This window comes from Ceratosolen solmsi, unplaced genomic scaffold (assembly GCF_000503995.2).
Source record: "Ceratosolen solmsi marchali unplaced genomic scaffold, CerSol_1.0 scaffold6, whole genome shotgun sequence".
Classification (NCBI taxonomy): domain Eukaryota; kingdom Metazoa; phylum Arthropoda; class Insecta; order Hymenoptera; family Agaonidae; genus Ceratosolen; species Ceratosolen solmsi.
In genome coordinates, this window is record NW_011948414.1 from 15760793 (window position 1) to 15779433 (window position 18641).

The 18641-nt window shown below is 24.7% G+C and overlaps 1 protein-coding gene across 1 annotated transcript in view; it reads left to right on the plus strand.

The window, feature by feature from the left end:
• The window catches only part of LOC105368266 (homeobox protein prophet of Pit-1), a 22521-nt gene extending 4434 nt beyond the window's left edge, over nt 1-18087 (plus strand). The window contains exons 2-6 of the mRNA XM_011507246.1: nt 3060-3187; nt 3309-3416; nt 11660-11842; nt 15122-15221; nt 17741-18087. Of these exons, the coding sequence (XP_011505548.1) occupies nt 3060-3187; nt 3309-3416; nt 11660-11842; nt 15122-15221; nt 17741-17847 (626 nt within the window). The 3' untranslated portion in view covers nt 17848-18087. The remainder of the gene's footprint in view (nt 1-3059; nt 3188-3308; nt 3417-11659; nt 11843-15121; nt 15222-17740) is intronic.
• Nucleotides 18088-18641: the final 554 nt, after the last annotated feature.

The following is an 18641-nucleotide window of genomic DNA, read 5'->3' on the forward strand; positions in this document are numbered from 1 at the left end:
AACAAAAAAAAAAAAAAAAATCCGTTATCTCTATATTTGATTATATAATTATTGCAATTATTATTACAACATTACATCTTTGCAAAGAATAACTTATCATTAATAATATACAATAATTCAAAAACTATAATAATTTTTAAGTTATTAAAAAAAGCATAAGAAATACAAGTAAAAAGCTTTGTTTTTTTCTTCAATTTTTCGTCAATTTATAAGAATATTTTAAAAATAATAATACATTAACGTAAAAAGTTAGTTATGGAATGAAATAATATCGATTCATCGTCGATACAGGAACAATAATTTACGAATCATAAAATAATGAGTGAGGAAAATTGTCACTTATATATATATATATATATATATATATATGCACTAGTAAATTAAAATAATAAGAATTAAAATAGTTTTATTATATTAAAAGAATATAAGAATATGTCTTAATTTAATATTGGATAGAAAAATATATTTCAGTTGAAATATGTATTAATGAATTAATGAAGTGTACATTGCCTCATGGTGTTTCCAGTTTCATAATGGATTGAACTTTAGTTAATTGAATTAACTTAGATATTTGAGATGGATTAATCTATAAATGGGAAAACAAGTGCTCTTTCTTTATAATCAAACAAATCTAAGCATGAATGGCCATCGATAACTCAAAAAGAATTTGGTATCGCAAAATACCTTTTCTAAATTTCTACAAAAACTTATGAGAGAGTGGAGATTGGCTGGCAATGGAACAATAATTTGTCAATGAAAGAATCATAAATCTCGGACAATTGGTAATAGTTATTGTCATTAGGTGGTCTAATGATCTTGATAAATCGAACGGTCAGCAGGTGTTTTATTAATATTAGACAAACAAATCAACTGGAATAATTAAGCTTGTCAATTAATTAAATTTGAATTAAATGTCGCGTCGCTCGGTAGTATGATGATATATGAACTTAAGGCATACAGAAATGAAAGACATGTATGTGTAATAAGATAATAAGAGAGAAGCAATGATAGCCAGCAAGTACGGACAATCACGAAACTCTACGAAACATTCTACAAAAAATATGAATGTTGATAAAATCGACTGGGCAAGTTATAAATACATCACCACATAAATATATTACCCAAAATAATTATAAAGCTTGAGTTGATAAATATATCATCCTAATTTCCTTAATTAGTAAAATCCAGGTTAATAATCGGGTGATTTTTTTTTTTTTTTTTTTTTTTTTTTTTTTTAAACATTTTTTTTTAAACATTTAAAAGAATTTTTTTTTATAATATTCCATGAAACGATATGGTGAGGAAATCTTTCTTAAAAATGAAAAATCATTGCTAAAATTAAACCGTAAGCCATGAGATAATAAAATTCTCTTAAACCTTTCGACTAAGTTCTACAAAATCAAGCTGAGCTTTGGCATAATCCTTTATCAAATTTCTTGCACATATTGTCCCTCATAAAAATCTGAAATATCAAAAGCAACTGTTAGACATCAATTGGAACTGTTGATTGGCAAAGGTAATTAACAAGCTGAATTCGAAGTAGCCTCATTAAAAGATCTTTAGTTAATTAAATGTCAGGAGATAGACAGTAGGAGATCGAACTTGACCGAGTTACGACGGGCTGTGCTGCTATGGGTTAGTGGGCAAGGTATGTAAAGTGGACAGCATTCATCCTCGAAACATTGAATCAGCATGTAACATGATTAGGTCATTAACGCTCTAACCGAGTTAGCATATTGCAAGGGTCTTGAGCTTGAACACGGTTAGCATCTAGCGACTGCACTTTAACTGCAACCTACGAATTATTGTGCAAGTCTTGGGAGTTATACAAGCACATCTTGTAATTATAATATCTATTGTACTTCAAGGCATTGGCTTTATGATGACGTCGTTATATTTGCCGTTGTATTGCCAATTAACAAATCCAATGTCGTTGTTACTTTCGAAGAGCGGCAATGTACTTTACGCAAAAGTTCATTTTTAATGTCATTCAATCATTGACAATTAAGGGAAGATATTCAACGATGGAGAACTTATGCGATAAGCCACTAACAATGTCAACTAATAATTTTAATTCTATTTTTCTAAATTAACAATTTGCAATTGTAAACTAAATAAGATAAAGCTTCGATCGTTTCTTATAAATATTAAAAAAAAAAAAAAAAAAAAAAATAGATATTTACCAACTCAACTATCAAAATTACGAAAAGTAGGGTATAAATATTCTATTAGAATTCCAAACAATTAATTCGTAATATGTAGCTCTAATGACAACAAAAATTGTTAAAATAAATAAATATATATATATATATATATATATATATATATATTTATAAAGTTGTGATCTTTATTTCGTTGGATTCGTATATGAAATTAAATCGAAAATTATATAGAACAAAAAATGGACGAAAATTAATAATCTAGAAACCGAATTATTTCGATAAAATAAAGTTTACGCATTAAAAAAAAAAAACATATTAAATTTATGAAAATATAATGATCATTGAAGGAAAAAAGTATAGGAATGATTTTAAAAGTATTTTATACATATTTTTCAATAATTCTTTATTACTATTAGAGAAAATTATGCTAAAAACACGGTAAACAATGTAAAAATTGAATTATTAAATACAAAATTAAAGACAAAATTCCCTTCGTCAATCCACCATTCTATTTCAAATATTAAAGGACCATTTATTATAAAAATTAATTCGAATCTTTATGTTAATTCAAATCAAATTATTTTTCAACATTTCGTACTCGAAGTGTACGAGAAAAATACATTATTTATATATACGAAAATCTGTCTAAACTTTATTATCGAGGAAATAATTTATTGTCAATAACAACACTGTCTTATAAAAAAAAAAAGCTATGAAAATAAAAAGATAATCATTAAATAGTTATGGACAAAAACATGTCATAGCCAAAATATCAATAAATAATAATAACAATAATAATAATAATAATAATAATAATAATAATGCAAAAGCAGACAAAAACTTGAAGTATATGATTTTTAAAGGATTTGTCGGTAAGGGATTGCTCGTGGTTTTCAGGGGCGGAAGGTGCTTTTAAAAAATTAAAACCAGAACCATGTGCTTCGAGCCCACACATTGGCCACACGCCAACAACCGCAAGCTGCCCGACGCCCGCGCGACGTCGACATAGGACGACTTTTACGCAGGTTGGTTTATTCAGCATCAGACTTTCTCATTTTTCTCTAATATGCCAGCTCCTACGAAATAATGACTATACCGAGCTCGTGACCACGAAAGCTTTTTACGATATTAATTCTATGCTTTTAGGAACAACTTGCCGAGCTGGAATCGGCATTTGCTAAATCACACTACCCCGACATTTATTGTAGAGAGGAATTGGCGAGAAGTACGAAACTGAACGAAGCAAGAATTCAGGTACGTTTCCATTATTATTATTATTAAGATAATTCTATTCAATCCATCACTGAAACACATATATATATATATATATATATATATATATATATATATATTATATTAATTTTCGTAAGTCAAAAAGAAAGAGCAATGAAGAGCAAATTTATTAAAACACATTTTTACGTAACAAGACATTTTAATCTGTTTTTTAATATATATTTATATATATATATATATATATATATATATTCAAAACAATTATTTGACATTTTCAACAACAATAACAACAACACAAAAAAAAATATATATATATATATAACAATATATTTTCTCTAATTATTTCAATCTTAATTAATCGTATTATAATATTTTAATGTTTATCATCAGGTAAATAAATATTTAAATAATATTTGAACATTTTATTTTATATTATATGGTATCATTATCTTTTATTAATATCAATTATATTGAATTTTATTATATTATTATGACTCAATTAATATCTTCTCTCATCTCTGTATTGTATTGGAATTATTTATTTTTCTCCATCATTATATTTAATATAAGTAATTTATCTTAATATTCCTGTTTATTAAAATTAGCGTTTATTTAATCGTCACCATTTAAATAAATATACGATAAGTGTTTTACATATTGCGATTAAAATAAAATATAAAAATATCCTGCTGCTATAATATGCATTTAGAATCATATGTTTATAATTCTAAAGCATACTAATACTTAATCGATTTATCGAATTGTTCAATTTTATTTCATTAAAAAAATCTATTTATCAAAATCGTAAACGTTTTTACGTATATTCAATATATTATACAATTTAAATTCATTGCTAAGAAATAATATGAATTTTCCTATGTATTTTAATGTTGACGATAAAAAATTCAGCACGAATATTTAAACAATTGGTTTTCATTGATACATATAATATTTTATTAATACATAGCTTATTCGCGCTTTTTTTTTTTCAATAATGTAATAATATAATGACGATAAATGTTAATTGCTAAGGATCCAGGATGAAATGCATTTATGTAGAATTTCCCTTATACATATTTTCTATATATATATATTTATAAATATTTATAATTATTAATATTTTTAATCTATAAAAATTTATGATCGTAATTATTATTAATATTCATGCTAAAATTAATTTTTATTAACAATGTAATAAAGGGGCTATTTAGAATTAATGCTTCTATTAGAAAATTCATTGTGAAAAATGAATCGGAATTCATATTAAAACTTTTGGAATTCAGTTATATTTCTATTAAAATGCTACATTCCTTTCTTATACCAAGTATTATATCATAAATTTTTATGCAATATTTATTTATCTGGCGTTATTTAGAATGTTTATATTAGATTATCTTTTATCAAATCCGTATTAACAATTAATAAAAATAATGAGTAAATAAATTAATTTAAATTAAATTAAGATAAAACGTTTTTCTATTAACTCACTATTTACTTTCTGTATTAATTATTCAATGGTAATAAAAATTAATTTTAAATAAAAATTGTTAATTATTGCGTGTTAGATAAGGAAGTTATTAAAAATTCTAGTTATTTTTTGTATTTTATAATATTATATTTTATTAAAATATTAAGTTATTTATGAATAATTTTTATTACTAAAGAAACATTATTTTTTATATATCTATATAGTTAAATTTTTTACGAAAATGATTCTTCAACTGCTAAATATCAACAGTTTTTTCAAAATATATCAATTTATAATTTATATATACATATATATTATATGATTTTTTTTATGATTGTTAATCCGATTGATGAGAAGAAAACTTATCGTTTAATAGATTTCTACATAAAATTTATTATTCAGTTAAGAAAGATATTCATAAATTGAAATATGAGAACTAAAGTTCGAGAATGAAGTTCTTAGATACTAGTAATAGTACTTTCTTACATCATAAGTTCATTAAATATTATCTGATATATTCGAATGAGTAATTTAATTATTCGTTTTTGAAATAATATGCAAACTTATTGCATTGAATTATTGTTTCATAGTATTATTGTTTATATATGTAAATAGAAATATTAAAAAGTATAAAAAAATAAAATATTAATAAAAGAAAATAGTTTTTACAATCAAAATAACATCTAGATATACTAACATCTAAAAGAGCTACTAAATTAAATTTATGAATAACTATTTCAAAATATACTAGAAATCTACTAAAATAATTATCTTGTGAATATATTAAAAATACATATATTTGGAAAGAGAATATTTTATATTTAGTTTTGTGAATTTTCAAAATAAACGTTTAAAATTACGTGTAAGAATTATATATATTTATTTATTTATATATCTTACTTCATAGTAATTAATTTCATTAAATTTTGAAATTTTATGATTATGATAAAATTTTGAAAGTTTGTTAAATAAGAAATACCATCTGTTTTTGGTAAAATGTCGAATTTGATAAACATAAGCTACATATCGAAGAGTTTCCAATTTCATGATATGATTATGATATAATGATGATTTGATTAAATAAGCGTAGTGTAAGAGTCAATAAATTCACGGTGAAAAAGCTTACCAAAGAAGGATAGCTAGATATATTCAGTTCCCATTCAAATAAAGATATTTTTCCTGTTTCTTCTTCAACGTAATATTATGAATTAAGAGAAATATATGAAATAATGAAATGAATCGAATGAATATACTATAATAGGCTATATATTAATTTGTTCATATAAAAATATTAAGAAATTTATTATCATTAAAGGTAATTCTAAATACAGAATCAAACAACTTCCTTAATTGCTAAAATAACAAGGATATGAGTATTTATTTATTCAATATAATGCTATTATAGATAATCAGAGATACAAATTTAAATAATTCTCAAGGATATCAACTATATTCCTGAATTTTTTTCTTTGCCAGCAGAATGCTTTACCAGCAGTAATCGAGTAGTAATAGCATTTCAATATATGATGTAATAAATAGCGTAATCGAGTAATGCAATTATTTAAAATTTCGATTCAATAATAATAATAGTTCATATATAATAGTAATAGTATTAGTAAGTTCATTCAAATTAACTATTTCCAATGATGAATGTAATGGCTTTGTATATGTAACAAATTGTCTAAATACTAAAATTTATCGAACGTTTAATTTCATTGAATCGTTACAAAAATTTATGTTCACATAATTTAATATACACTGTAGAAAAATATTTGGATAAAAATTATTATAATTCGAAATTACACGCCACGCAATGACATGATAATTTACAGATTAATGGCATAAACAATTTATTGGTGAGTGTAAAGATTATTACGATGCACTTTTAAAGCCATTAAGATTAGAGTTAAATGATATGTAACGTCATTATTTATAAAAATAATTTTATTAAAAGCATAAATAAAATAAAATACATATCGATTAATGAAGGTCTTTAGTGAAAGTTTTCTTATTTCTTACAATATTCTAAAACTTATAGCAACGATTATTAGCGTAATTTAATACATTTTTTTTTATTTAAATTTGCAATTTTGCATTTAATTAGCTTAAAGAAATTCTTATGTTTAATCAGTGCCGGTATATTACTTTTTTTTTTTTTTTTTTACCATTATATCCTCGTAAATTAATGAGCTTTAATGCTGTTTAACGAATTCTACAAGAGTAAATTCTATTATTATCTAATGAAATCTACGAGAATTATTATACTCTCTTATATATTGCACGAAATATAAACTATATATATATATATATATATATATATATATATAATAAAATATATAATCGATTAATTACTGTTAATTATACTTGTCAATGCAATGATAGAGAAATAATTGGGTAGTCATAAAGACTATATTAAAAGCATTGCTGGATAATAAAGAAGAACGTAGAAAGTGCGTGTAGAAAGTACGGGAAATGTCTCAAATTTAAATGGAGAATCTTAACGCGTACGTGATAAAGCACAGAGAAAGTATAATGCGGTATCCTTAAAAGCAATTTAATATTTCTACCAAGACAGCAGCGGTAAGTCTTGGAAGAGGTTCGACCGTGGCGTCGGTGCGTTCTAATATCCAATCCGAAAGACGGTTAAGTTTGGTTGAGGGTCTCGAGTGGGTGAGACGGGTGGAGTAGATCGCGTGGACAGTTCAATGGAGATAAGCAAGGGAAAGGAAAGTTCGAGGCTCTAGCATCTATACACCCTCAGTGTTAACAACATGGCTCGAAGTATTCTATATCTAGTCGGTTGGGCGCGTCTGTGAGGGTCGGCCGAATAGCGGGGAACTGGGGCCAAGCTTGACTGCTCCGAGGGCGGCAAACTTGAGACGTGTCGAACCTGACCCTTGTCGCGATGAGCCTATCTACCGGAGGCTACCATTATATCTGAGCCGCCATTTTAAATTCAATTTTCTCTCCACCCTCGATAGATCTGAAGCATTTCAGGCTTGCATCCGCGCGCTCGAGCGTGCCGATTCTCCCATCTATCTCTCTCGCAGCTTCGTCCTTGAACATTTGTGAAAAAAAAAAAATAAATAAATAAATAAATAAAATAAAATAAAATAAAAATAAAAAAAAAAAAAGATAAGATAAAAAGAAACCTTTGCATTTCAATTTTATTCCATTGTTAATTTGCTCGACGTTATCGATACGCACGACTTTTCTTACCGACCATTATATACACGATAACGCATCTCCTCCATTATAACGCGATAATATCCTGTTTTATCGTTATTCGAAGCTTTGCATACTTTAAGCGAAATTCACCCCAATTCTCAAATGCACTAATTTCTTGCTAACACATTTTGCAGAAATTCTTCACATTGATCATAGCTTATTGCTGTCATATTAGATTTAAACAAAAATATTTCTCCTTATGTTACTTATACATCCAATTATTGCTGCTAACAATCATTTTTTTACATTTCAATGAAATTGAAAAAGTATTTGTTTTATTTGGCAGATGGCAAGTTCATTTTAATTACCATTTCATAGAAATATCATAGAATATAGATGAATATTGAATTTCAGTAATCTTTGAAGAAATATTTTCACGATAATACTTAGAAAGCTGCAGCATAATTACAATTGTAACTGTATAAGATATTAATAAATAAGATGCGATTCATTAAAGGCATAAAAATTTATAAAACATAAAGGATTTTTAATTTTTAACTTAACAATATAAAAATACAAATAATTGAAAAATATACAAATCTAAATTCTTAATAATGAATTTTAAGAAATTTTAAAAAACTGCATAGATATATTCAAGAATTGATAAGATTTATAATTATCAATACGTTATTACATTAAAAGTGATAATAATTATCAGTAATGAGAATGAAATATATACACATCAGGAATATGAATTATAATTTATATTTGAAATAAAAATTGTATAAATTGGAACATCAGACGTAAATTATAATAATTAACTCTTCATTAATACAGATGAAGATCCGCATATTTTAAAGTATGAAAAAACAAAACTTTACAAAATTGAAAATAAAATTTAGAAATAAAACTAAAACAATTTACACGCATGACATATAATAGAAACGTAGAATATTTATTATCAAGTTACAAAATGTATTTTAATTTTCATATGAATATTTATTGTAAAGTTAGTATGCAGTATAAAGGAAATAACAATTTCATTTACATGGAAATAAATTATAAAAAATTAAATGTAAAAGGATAATAAAAAATTATCATTATACGACACGACACACACACACACACACACACACACACACAAAATTATAAAATAGAGAAAGCAGCATAAAATTCAAATTATATGTTTCAAAATAACATTTCTATTAATTAATGAATAGGTAAAAATTATAATTATATATTATATATAATTAATTTCAACTACGATTATTTACATCAATGATTTATAATGTTTTCATTTGATAAATTTGTCCGCGAAATTTCTCTAAGAATGATTTTCTTTTTTAATCGACTGGATTGATTAAACGCGTAATTTCATTTAAGAATTTTAAATATAATGTTTATATGTAGATATAGATTATATGTAAAAATTATACATACACATTTCGAATTATATACATAGATGATTATTATATTATTATACGATTCCAATATGGCTTGAATTCTAAAATATACAGCGTCATATCATTATTTTTTGTTGTTATTATTATTTATTAATTATTATTTATTATTATTATTGATTCAATGCAAAATAAATGAAACTGATGATTTGAATATACTGACCTCATTATATTGACAAAAATTACTTTCGATATTTTGTGCCATTTAAAATTTATATATTTGTATAAATTAGTTTAAATTCTATCTATTATCTTATGCTTATTTAGAAAGTAGAATTGATATTTATTTGATTTTACTCTTATTATTTATCTTAATTAATTTTCTTTAACAAATATAATTATTTGCATAGAATATTATAAGATCATTTTATCGATTAATTATATAACCATGGGTATCATTTGTTGCTTTAAAATAAATTCTTTTAATAATGAAATCTGTCTATCAAGTGAATACGTTAAGTTCGAGTATCTAAGATGAATAAATATATCAGAGAGAAGAAACAATTTGTAGGTTAGAAAATCATTTTAAATCTCATCAAATATAGCTTTTGAATTTTGTAATAAAATATAAGGTATGCGATAAGATTGACATAAAATACAAAATGTAAAAGATAATGTAACGAAGCGGTAGCAATGCCATCATTTATTAGATACAAATGATTTATTATATTGAAGTTAATGTTTTAAATATTAACGTGTCATCTATTTATAACGGTATTACAAAGTTACAAGTGAGCCGCAGTCCTGAAATGCGTTGGTATCAGTCACGTTGTGCAGTAAAGGCCATTTCGTTCCCCTTGACACCAGAGAGCAAAGAGTAGTATACTTCATTCTGATGCTTTAATTCTGTCTGTCTCTGTTTCTCTCTCTCTCTCTCTCTCTCTCTCTCTCTCTCTCTCTGGCTTATTCTCTCTTCTCTCACTCTCGCTCACTCACTCACTCACCAACTCTGCACGTATCTTCCACGACGAGATGGGTGGAATGTCGATAAAACGCGTTGGCCAATGAACGAAGCCCAGCAACGACAAGCTTGCGCCGTCGGCCAATCGTCAGCTCAGATTCTCTGTAATATTGCCTTCTGGGAGAATTGGGAGGGATGAGAGGCATGGGAACCACCCTTGCCAAAAGCCTCATCCCCAAGTTTTACTCGCTCACATTTTCAACAACAAGGGAAACGCGTAGAAAGAGACAAAATGAAACGCGCGTGGATGCGCATAAGTGTATCTGCGCGAATGAAGAACAAAGAGAGGCAACAAGAACTACGCCTCGACCAACCCTAATAGGAGCTCGTTAATCCCTATGCGAAACAATGGAAATCTCCAAATGCAAAATGGCGATGGATCTTTTCAACGCCATCTCATTCGTGAAAATGCCTTAATATGCAATGACCTCAATATTATTGCTATTTCTATTACTTTTATTATTATTCTTATTGTTAATATCATTATTATTGCTGTTGTTATTATTATTGTTATTATTATTGTAAATGAAACGAATATGTCTGTGTAAAATTTGCACTCCGCATCGTGTAAATTTATTGTCATCTTTGATTTTTTTTATTCCCCTTTAATTAGCGCTTTAAGTAGATTATTCAGAAAATTCAGTATTCAGTATGCAGTATTCGAACAACAAATAATCTCTAAACTAAAGCAGTTCTTTATTTTTAATAACTTGATCTTGTTAATCTGTAATTTTCTAACTTGATTTTTAATAAATGAATGATATTAATATAAATTATATACTAGACATTTCACTCTATCTATAATAGATTCAAATTACAATAAACTTTAACAATTTCTTATATCTATATATATATATAACTTAATTAATATACATAAAAATTTCTTTATTTTTATATATTTTTTATTTATCACGTTTATTATAATATTATTATTATATAAAAATTAATTTTAGCCATCTACGTAGGAATTATGTACAAAATCTAAAACTAAAATCTGTTATATCATTCGTATTAATATAAAATAAGATGTGGTACCTATTTAGTTATATATATATATATATATATATATATATATATATGTAATAAAATATACTGTACAATAAATTTATTATTTATATCTTTATGTTGAAGAAAATTATGTTGTATTTCTATTAATAGTTCGATAAATAATTAGAATAAACAAATAATTTAGGTAATGTTTTAATAGGTCTGGTTTCAAAATAGAAGGGCTAAATATCGAAAACAGGAAAAACAATTGCAAAAAGCACTTGCACCGATTCCAGCTTGTCAAGGTGCAATGATGAGAAATATTTATCCTGGTGCTAGTAGAGGCTACCAACCATATCCACACCCGCACAATAGCATAAATGGAATAAATCGTTATCCACAGGTAAATATTTTGCATTGAATTATCTTTTCAGCTTACTTTATCGACGAGTAATAATAAACTTTTATAGAAATAATAAATTTCAATCCAGTTGAACATATAGTTGCATTCATTTCCTAATTATACTTGGCTCAAGTTTAAACGTATACAAATATTATCTAACAATTCGAATAAAATATTTACTAATCATTTTAATTATTTATTAATTCATAATAATAGTAAGTAAAGATATTTTTTTACAATATCATATGTCTTTTATTTTATAGAATATTATATATATATATATATATATATATATATAAATTCCTTTATTTCTCTATTGAGTCTTAAAATAGTTTACTTCGGTAATAATTTATTTACCCTCAAAATAATAATTTTTAATAATTATGAATGTATTATTATTTATATAATATAATATTCAGATTATGTTTATCTAAAATGTAATTTAGAATATAAACATAAAATTATTTTCTTAAAACATAAATTCTAAAGAATTATTCTTGTTTGTTACATAATATTAAATTCATTTAAAAATATTTTTTTGTAATTAATTCCTTAGCAACAATTAAATGATTTTAATAAAAAATCAATGAGCTACCAAGTTTTGTAGAGCTAATTATTTAATTTTCTTTCTTTTTCAAACTACATTATTTATATTACATTGAATGTTAAATTAAACTAAATTAAATATAAATAACTATATTAAATAATTACTTATCTCTTAAAAAACGCACAATTCCAAAATAAATCAATAATTTTATTTTTATTGATTGTGTTATTAATAGAGAAATGAATTTTCTTTTATTATTTTTATTTTGTTGTATTCGTTATACATTGTAAAAATAATTTAAGACTATTAAGATAATTTTCTGTATTATAAAAATTACTAAATGTATTTAGTATGTAGGTTTGATTAACTTTATGCACGAATAGGAATGAAAAAACTCAACTGAAAGGAATGTATTATAAAATAAGTATTTTTGTTAAAAACAATTCGGTATTGAGTACAAAAAATTTTGCATGTAATTCTTACAATTAACAAGGTTTGCAATTAATAATATAATAATGTAGAATAAATTGGGTAGACGTAAAAAAAATAAAGTTTTAACGATACGTAAAAGACATCGTTCGTTCAAGTTTTCAGATACACAACTTTATCACTAAATTTACTTGGTAAATAATTTTTTTACTTATTACTGTTTGAAGATTATCATTTTCACCTCTCATATTTAACTTAAACTCTTATAACTTTTTCCTGAAATTTTCTATTATATCTGTAATATTCTATATATATATATATATATATATATATATATATACACATATATTATGGCTTTCAATTGTTTACAAATACTCGATTATCGTACAATCAGTAATTTTAATTTTACATATTTTGAACATAGGTTTTTTACATTTAAGACATGTTACTTGTATTTGCAAAATTGAAAGTAATGACTAGCTATTTTTGTGCCATATAAATGATTTTATTCTCATAAAATTTCCTTATACTTCTTCATAATTTCTTCATATACTTATAATCTATATCTATAATATCATGCAATATTTGATTATTTATTTACGAAAAATATGATATTGTTATAATTTGCGATTATATAAGCGAATAAAAGATAGTTAATAAAGTATAGAAATTTTTCATGTTTGCGCGAAAAGTTAGTTCATTTAAAGAGATGCTGCATACATTGTGGTAATTAAATCTATTTTGTAAAATTTTTATTTTGGTCGTGTTTGAATTATGTTTCAATTGCGATTCGATTATCGAATTAAACTCTCGCATATTAGTATATTTAGCAGAAGCACAGGGACGACGCACCAAGTCGCAACCCAGAGAAATCCGGTATATTAAAGGTTAGTACGGAAATACAGGAGTACGGTCAAATGAATTCGATGCGTTTCCCATTAATGATTTCAACCGAGGTAGATATCAAATTAGAGAGCAGACTGGACTGGATTTTCATCTCGTCCTGTTCCATTCGTTCATTCGCTTCTTTCGCTCGCTTTCTCTTGCGATGTAATTAAATGTGCTACAAGCAAGTAGATTATTTAGTATATTAGCAATTTATCGCATGTAATTAAAAAAAAAAAAAAAAAAAAAAAAAAAAAAAAAAAAAAAAAAAAAAAAAAAAAAAAAATAAATAAATAAATAAAAAGTAAGACAAGGTATAATATTACTTAAATACACAATATCACTTAAACTTTTATTATTTAACCAAAGATTTTATTGTTATTTTTGCATTGCCAATAACAACCGTCTAAAAGTAAGACATTTATTTTTGCTCAGATCTATATTTAATTGAAGTATTATTAAATTTATATATATATATATATATACATGTATAACTAAAACATAATCAAAATTTCATTTTTACGGATCTTCACAAATATATGGCTACAGATTCTTAAGTCATCAATTTGGATTAATAAAGAATGAGAAATAAAACTATTCCTATACCTACTAAAACTACATCTTTAAATCGCATAATAATTTTTTCATACTCACGTCCTACATAAATATATATTCTATATTATATACAATTATAAGCATTCATTAAACAATAAATAATTATAAAATATATATAATTATTACTATGGCATTAAAAATATATTAAAAATCATAATACTATTTTTATCATTTTAAACACATTATTTTACTAAATTAATAATTCAAATGAAACGTTAAAAAAGATTCTTAGAGCTTGAAATTTATACTCGTAGTTCCCATTAAATTTTATCAAGAATATTACGAAAAATCGTATAAAAGAATTTACTTCATCAATTATTAATATTCCATACGATTTATTTAATTTACTTGATTAATTTATATAAATATGGCATGACAAAACTATATATATATATTAACGTAAATAATCATTAAATCAATTATATTGGAAATTTAATAATTATATTTTTAAGATATATATGCTATAGTTGTATAATACGTTACTTACATTACTTAAATTCATTCATTATTATGTACAATATATTTAGACAAAGGTTTTAATTTAAGGCATATAATAAATAAAAGTAAATCAATAAATTTAAATATAATAAGACAATGCTCAAATAGATTTACAAATACTAATAATTTGATGACGCAATCGAACCTAAAGTCGAAATTAAAAATACCTTTTTTTAAGGAATATAAATGATTTTGTTACGTAATATTATTCATAATATAATTTATACATTAATTTTAAAATTAAATGAGGAATATTGGTTTTTAAGTATTTAGAGCATTAAAATTATGCTTTTTATATGTATTAGATGGGAACAACGTCTTATCCAAGTATGACTCAACCATTTTCTATGTCGCATTCTGCATCAAATATGTCGGCTGTCGCTGGTATGCGACAAGATGCCATGGGTAAGTATCACTTAATTTCTTATATTAAAACTGTTTGACATTTGTTTGAAAAGTATTTCACTAATTATGAATAAATGCATAATATATATTTGCATGTTTAACTTGTATAATTCGGTTCGTGTCCTTTCAAAGATCGAATAAGTAAAATCACAATCGCCAAATTGGAAAGTAAACTTTCAATTAAAATGTTACATAATGTCAATTACGTTAATTACAAAATGTTAAATAATAGAAAATATTCATAATATTTACTGATACAAATTAATCTTCATTATTCCAAGGCTTCATAGATATACCATAAAAATTGATTTTTTAAATTGAATTTAAAATAAATAAAATTTATTTTCTTTCACATTAGATTTGAAATAAATTTATAATTATAATATAGACAATTAATATTCAATATAATTACAAAATTTAAAACTGATTGAAATTATCACACAAATTATTTCATTGTACCAAATAATAAATTAATTCATTTTCACTCTTTCTTCCAAAAACCATATAAATGATTATAAATGATAATAAACGATAATAAATTATAAACAATAATAAATGGAACGATCATTCTTTTATCAAATATTTAAATAATACACAGGTATTACTGTTAAATTAGCATTTTGTAATCATTGCGAAGTATCGACATTAATATTTATATTTACAATACATGAATTAATAAATATTACTTTACTTTTTAAACATAACAATATTATCTTTATTGCACTCAATCTTTTAAAAATATCTTACATTTCCTATTCTATTAATATCAAACCACTATTAATTTCAGTATAATTATATAATCGTAATTATGATTTATCTATATAATAATAATTGTATCTCACAGTAAAATTTTCATTTTACGTCCGAAATCAATTGAAATAAGATTTTTATCATTTTTTGTTTTTGTTTTTACATATTCTTTTTTATCTATAATTATTAAATGGTTTTTAATATTAAATCTTTTAATTGTTACATTTAATTCGATTTCTTTCTTAATTTACAATTTAATCTAGAAATATATATATATAAACATTAGTTTAATGAATGATTCTTTATGAATTGCATCTATCAATTTTAAAACGTAATTTGTTAAGGGAAAACTTCTAATTAAATAACTGTCGTCATAAATACTTATTTGAAAAAATCTTTTTTCTCTTGTAAAATTGATAATTAATGTTTATTCTTAAAAAATAACTTTTCATCGTACGTTATGTATGTAATCATGAAAGATATAAAGTTTACAAATATATATATTTGTTAAAGCTTATAAATATACAAACGTTATATTTTACAAATATTTAAATAATATTTCAATCTTTTTTTTTCTATCTTTTTCCTTTTTAATAGTAATGCAGGAAATTCATAAATCTACCTTATTTGCTTTACGTGTTTTCATCTTTTCTAACGGTCGGTCGGTCGTAGGTGTGTAACGAATGGCGGCGACAGCCAGACGTTCCACTCACGTCTTTCCAAGACGATCCATTTCCGTTGTAGCAACGTCTTACATAATTTCCGTTGTAGAATGGAATATCGCATTTAAATCAAATTAAGACTATTCGCAAATAGTTGCCAATTTTCCTAAAATATGGTTCCTTATCCATTTACTCCCACACTTTGCCATTTAACTATTAAGAGATACCAGCATTATAGTTGATTAATTATATCGTAGTTTTATATAAATAACTTTTATCGACAATATTTACGTGACGTGCAATTAAATATTTTAATATACATTTTGTTAAAATTATATGACTTTGGGTATTATTTATATATAGACGTATATACGTATTTCTTGATTATAGTTTTCATAGATTTTGTGCTAATTTTATTAATATTAATTATATAGTCATTTGCAATGAATTTATAAACTTAATCGAAAATTAAAATGGAAATTATATTTATTCGATTCATCTGAAAGTAATGTAAGTTTATGTAGCGTACTTACGCTTTCATTTAACTTTCTAAATTAGTATAACGCCAAGATTGTAATTTTAAGATTATGCAAGATGTTAAAACGAATGTTGAAATTATTTACTTTAAATATTGCTTATTTGCCTTATTGTGAATTCATCTCAAATAATTTTCTCTTTGATAATCCGTTGCAATCGAACAGTATGATTATCAAATAGCAAGTGATAACAAAATGACGATGCGAATGAATAATCGAGCTTTTAATTTCGCGCAATTATCATTCTATAAATCCTTGGACTTTACATAAACATCTACGACTTCAGCTTTTTACATTTTATAATTTTCCAAATCGTTAAAAAGATATTTGATATTTTAATGAAAAGTAATATAAGAGTCAGTAGTGTCAGAAGAAAAAATTAATGATATTGATCATTTTTCAGGATCATTTCTCACTACTAAATAAGTATTAAAGTTATATGTCAGAGTTCTAGAAATCGTTAAATCTATTTGTATTGTACATTCATGAAAATTATACAATCATCATTCTTATATAAATTCAATTGAAGATATTTTAACATTCGTAAAACGCAAAGACGTATGTGTTACAGGAATGTCAGCCGAGGACGAATGGTACAATAAAAGTATTTCTGCATTGAGGATGAATACTGCCCATCATCCAAATCTCGCAGCACCAATGCTCCAATACCAAACATAATTTTAGGCCCCTGAAGCCGAAATCTCTGCTTCATGGATGATCGCGATATGCAGCGAGAAACGCCGATAGCGTTCAATTTTCGGTATTTAATTACCGAATCCCAGCTGACGAGTAAATCAACTTACTTCTAGACTTTGCTGCACTGATCGATCGGCGATTTCAACAAGAAAATGACAATTTATTGTTCCATCATGCATAGAAGTCAAATGATGAACAGAAGATAATGCAAAGAGATAAGAAAGCGAGCGAACTAGTCGATATCTAGTCATAATAAAAAGAAAAATATGAAAAAGAATTTAAAAGTAATATACTTTACCAAATATTTTAATTTATTTTACGCGAGTGTATTTCATCATTATCATCATCATCATCATCATCATCATCATCATCATCATCATCATCATCATCATCATCATCATCATCATCATCATCATCTATTATCATTATTATCACATTATTATCATTATTATCATTATTATCATTATTATCATTATTATTATTATTAACTGGCTGAAATGTCAAAAATATAACATTTATCGATGTAAAGTCATCGAAAAATCATAAATAAATGTGTCCAAGAGGCTTGAGCGCCTTTTTTCGCCTCGACGAGAAAGTACGTTAATGAAAGTTTACTAATCATCAACAAGTCGAGTAATACGTGAATTGCGAAGTAAATCTGTAAGTTATTGTTGAATAAGAAATCGAGACAAGGACTTTTATTAGTTAGTCTTTATTAGATAAAGTGTTTCATATTGATTCATTCATATTATTTCAACTATTTACGTATTATTAAT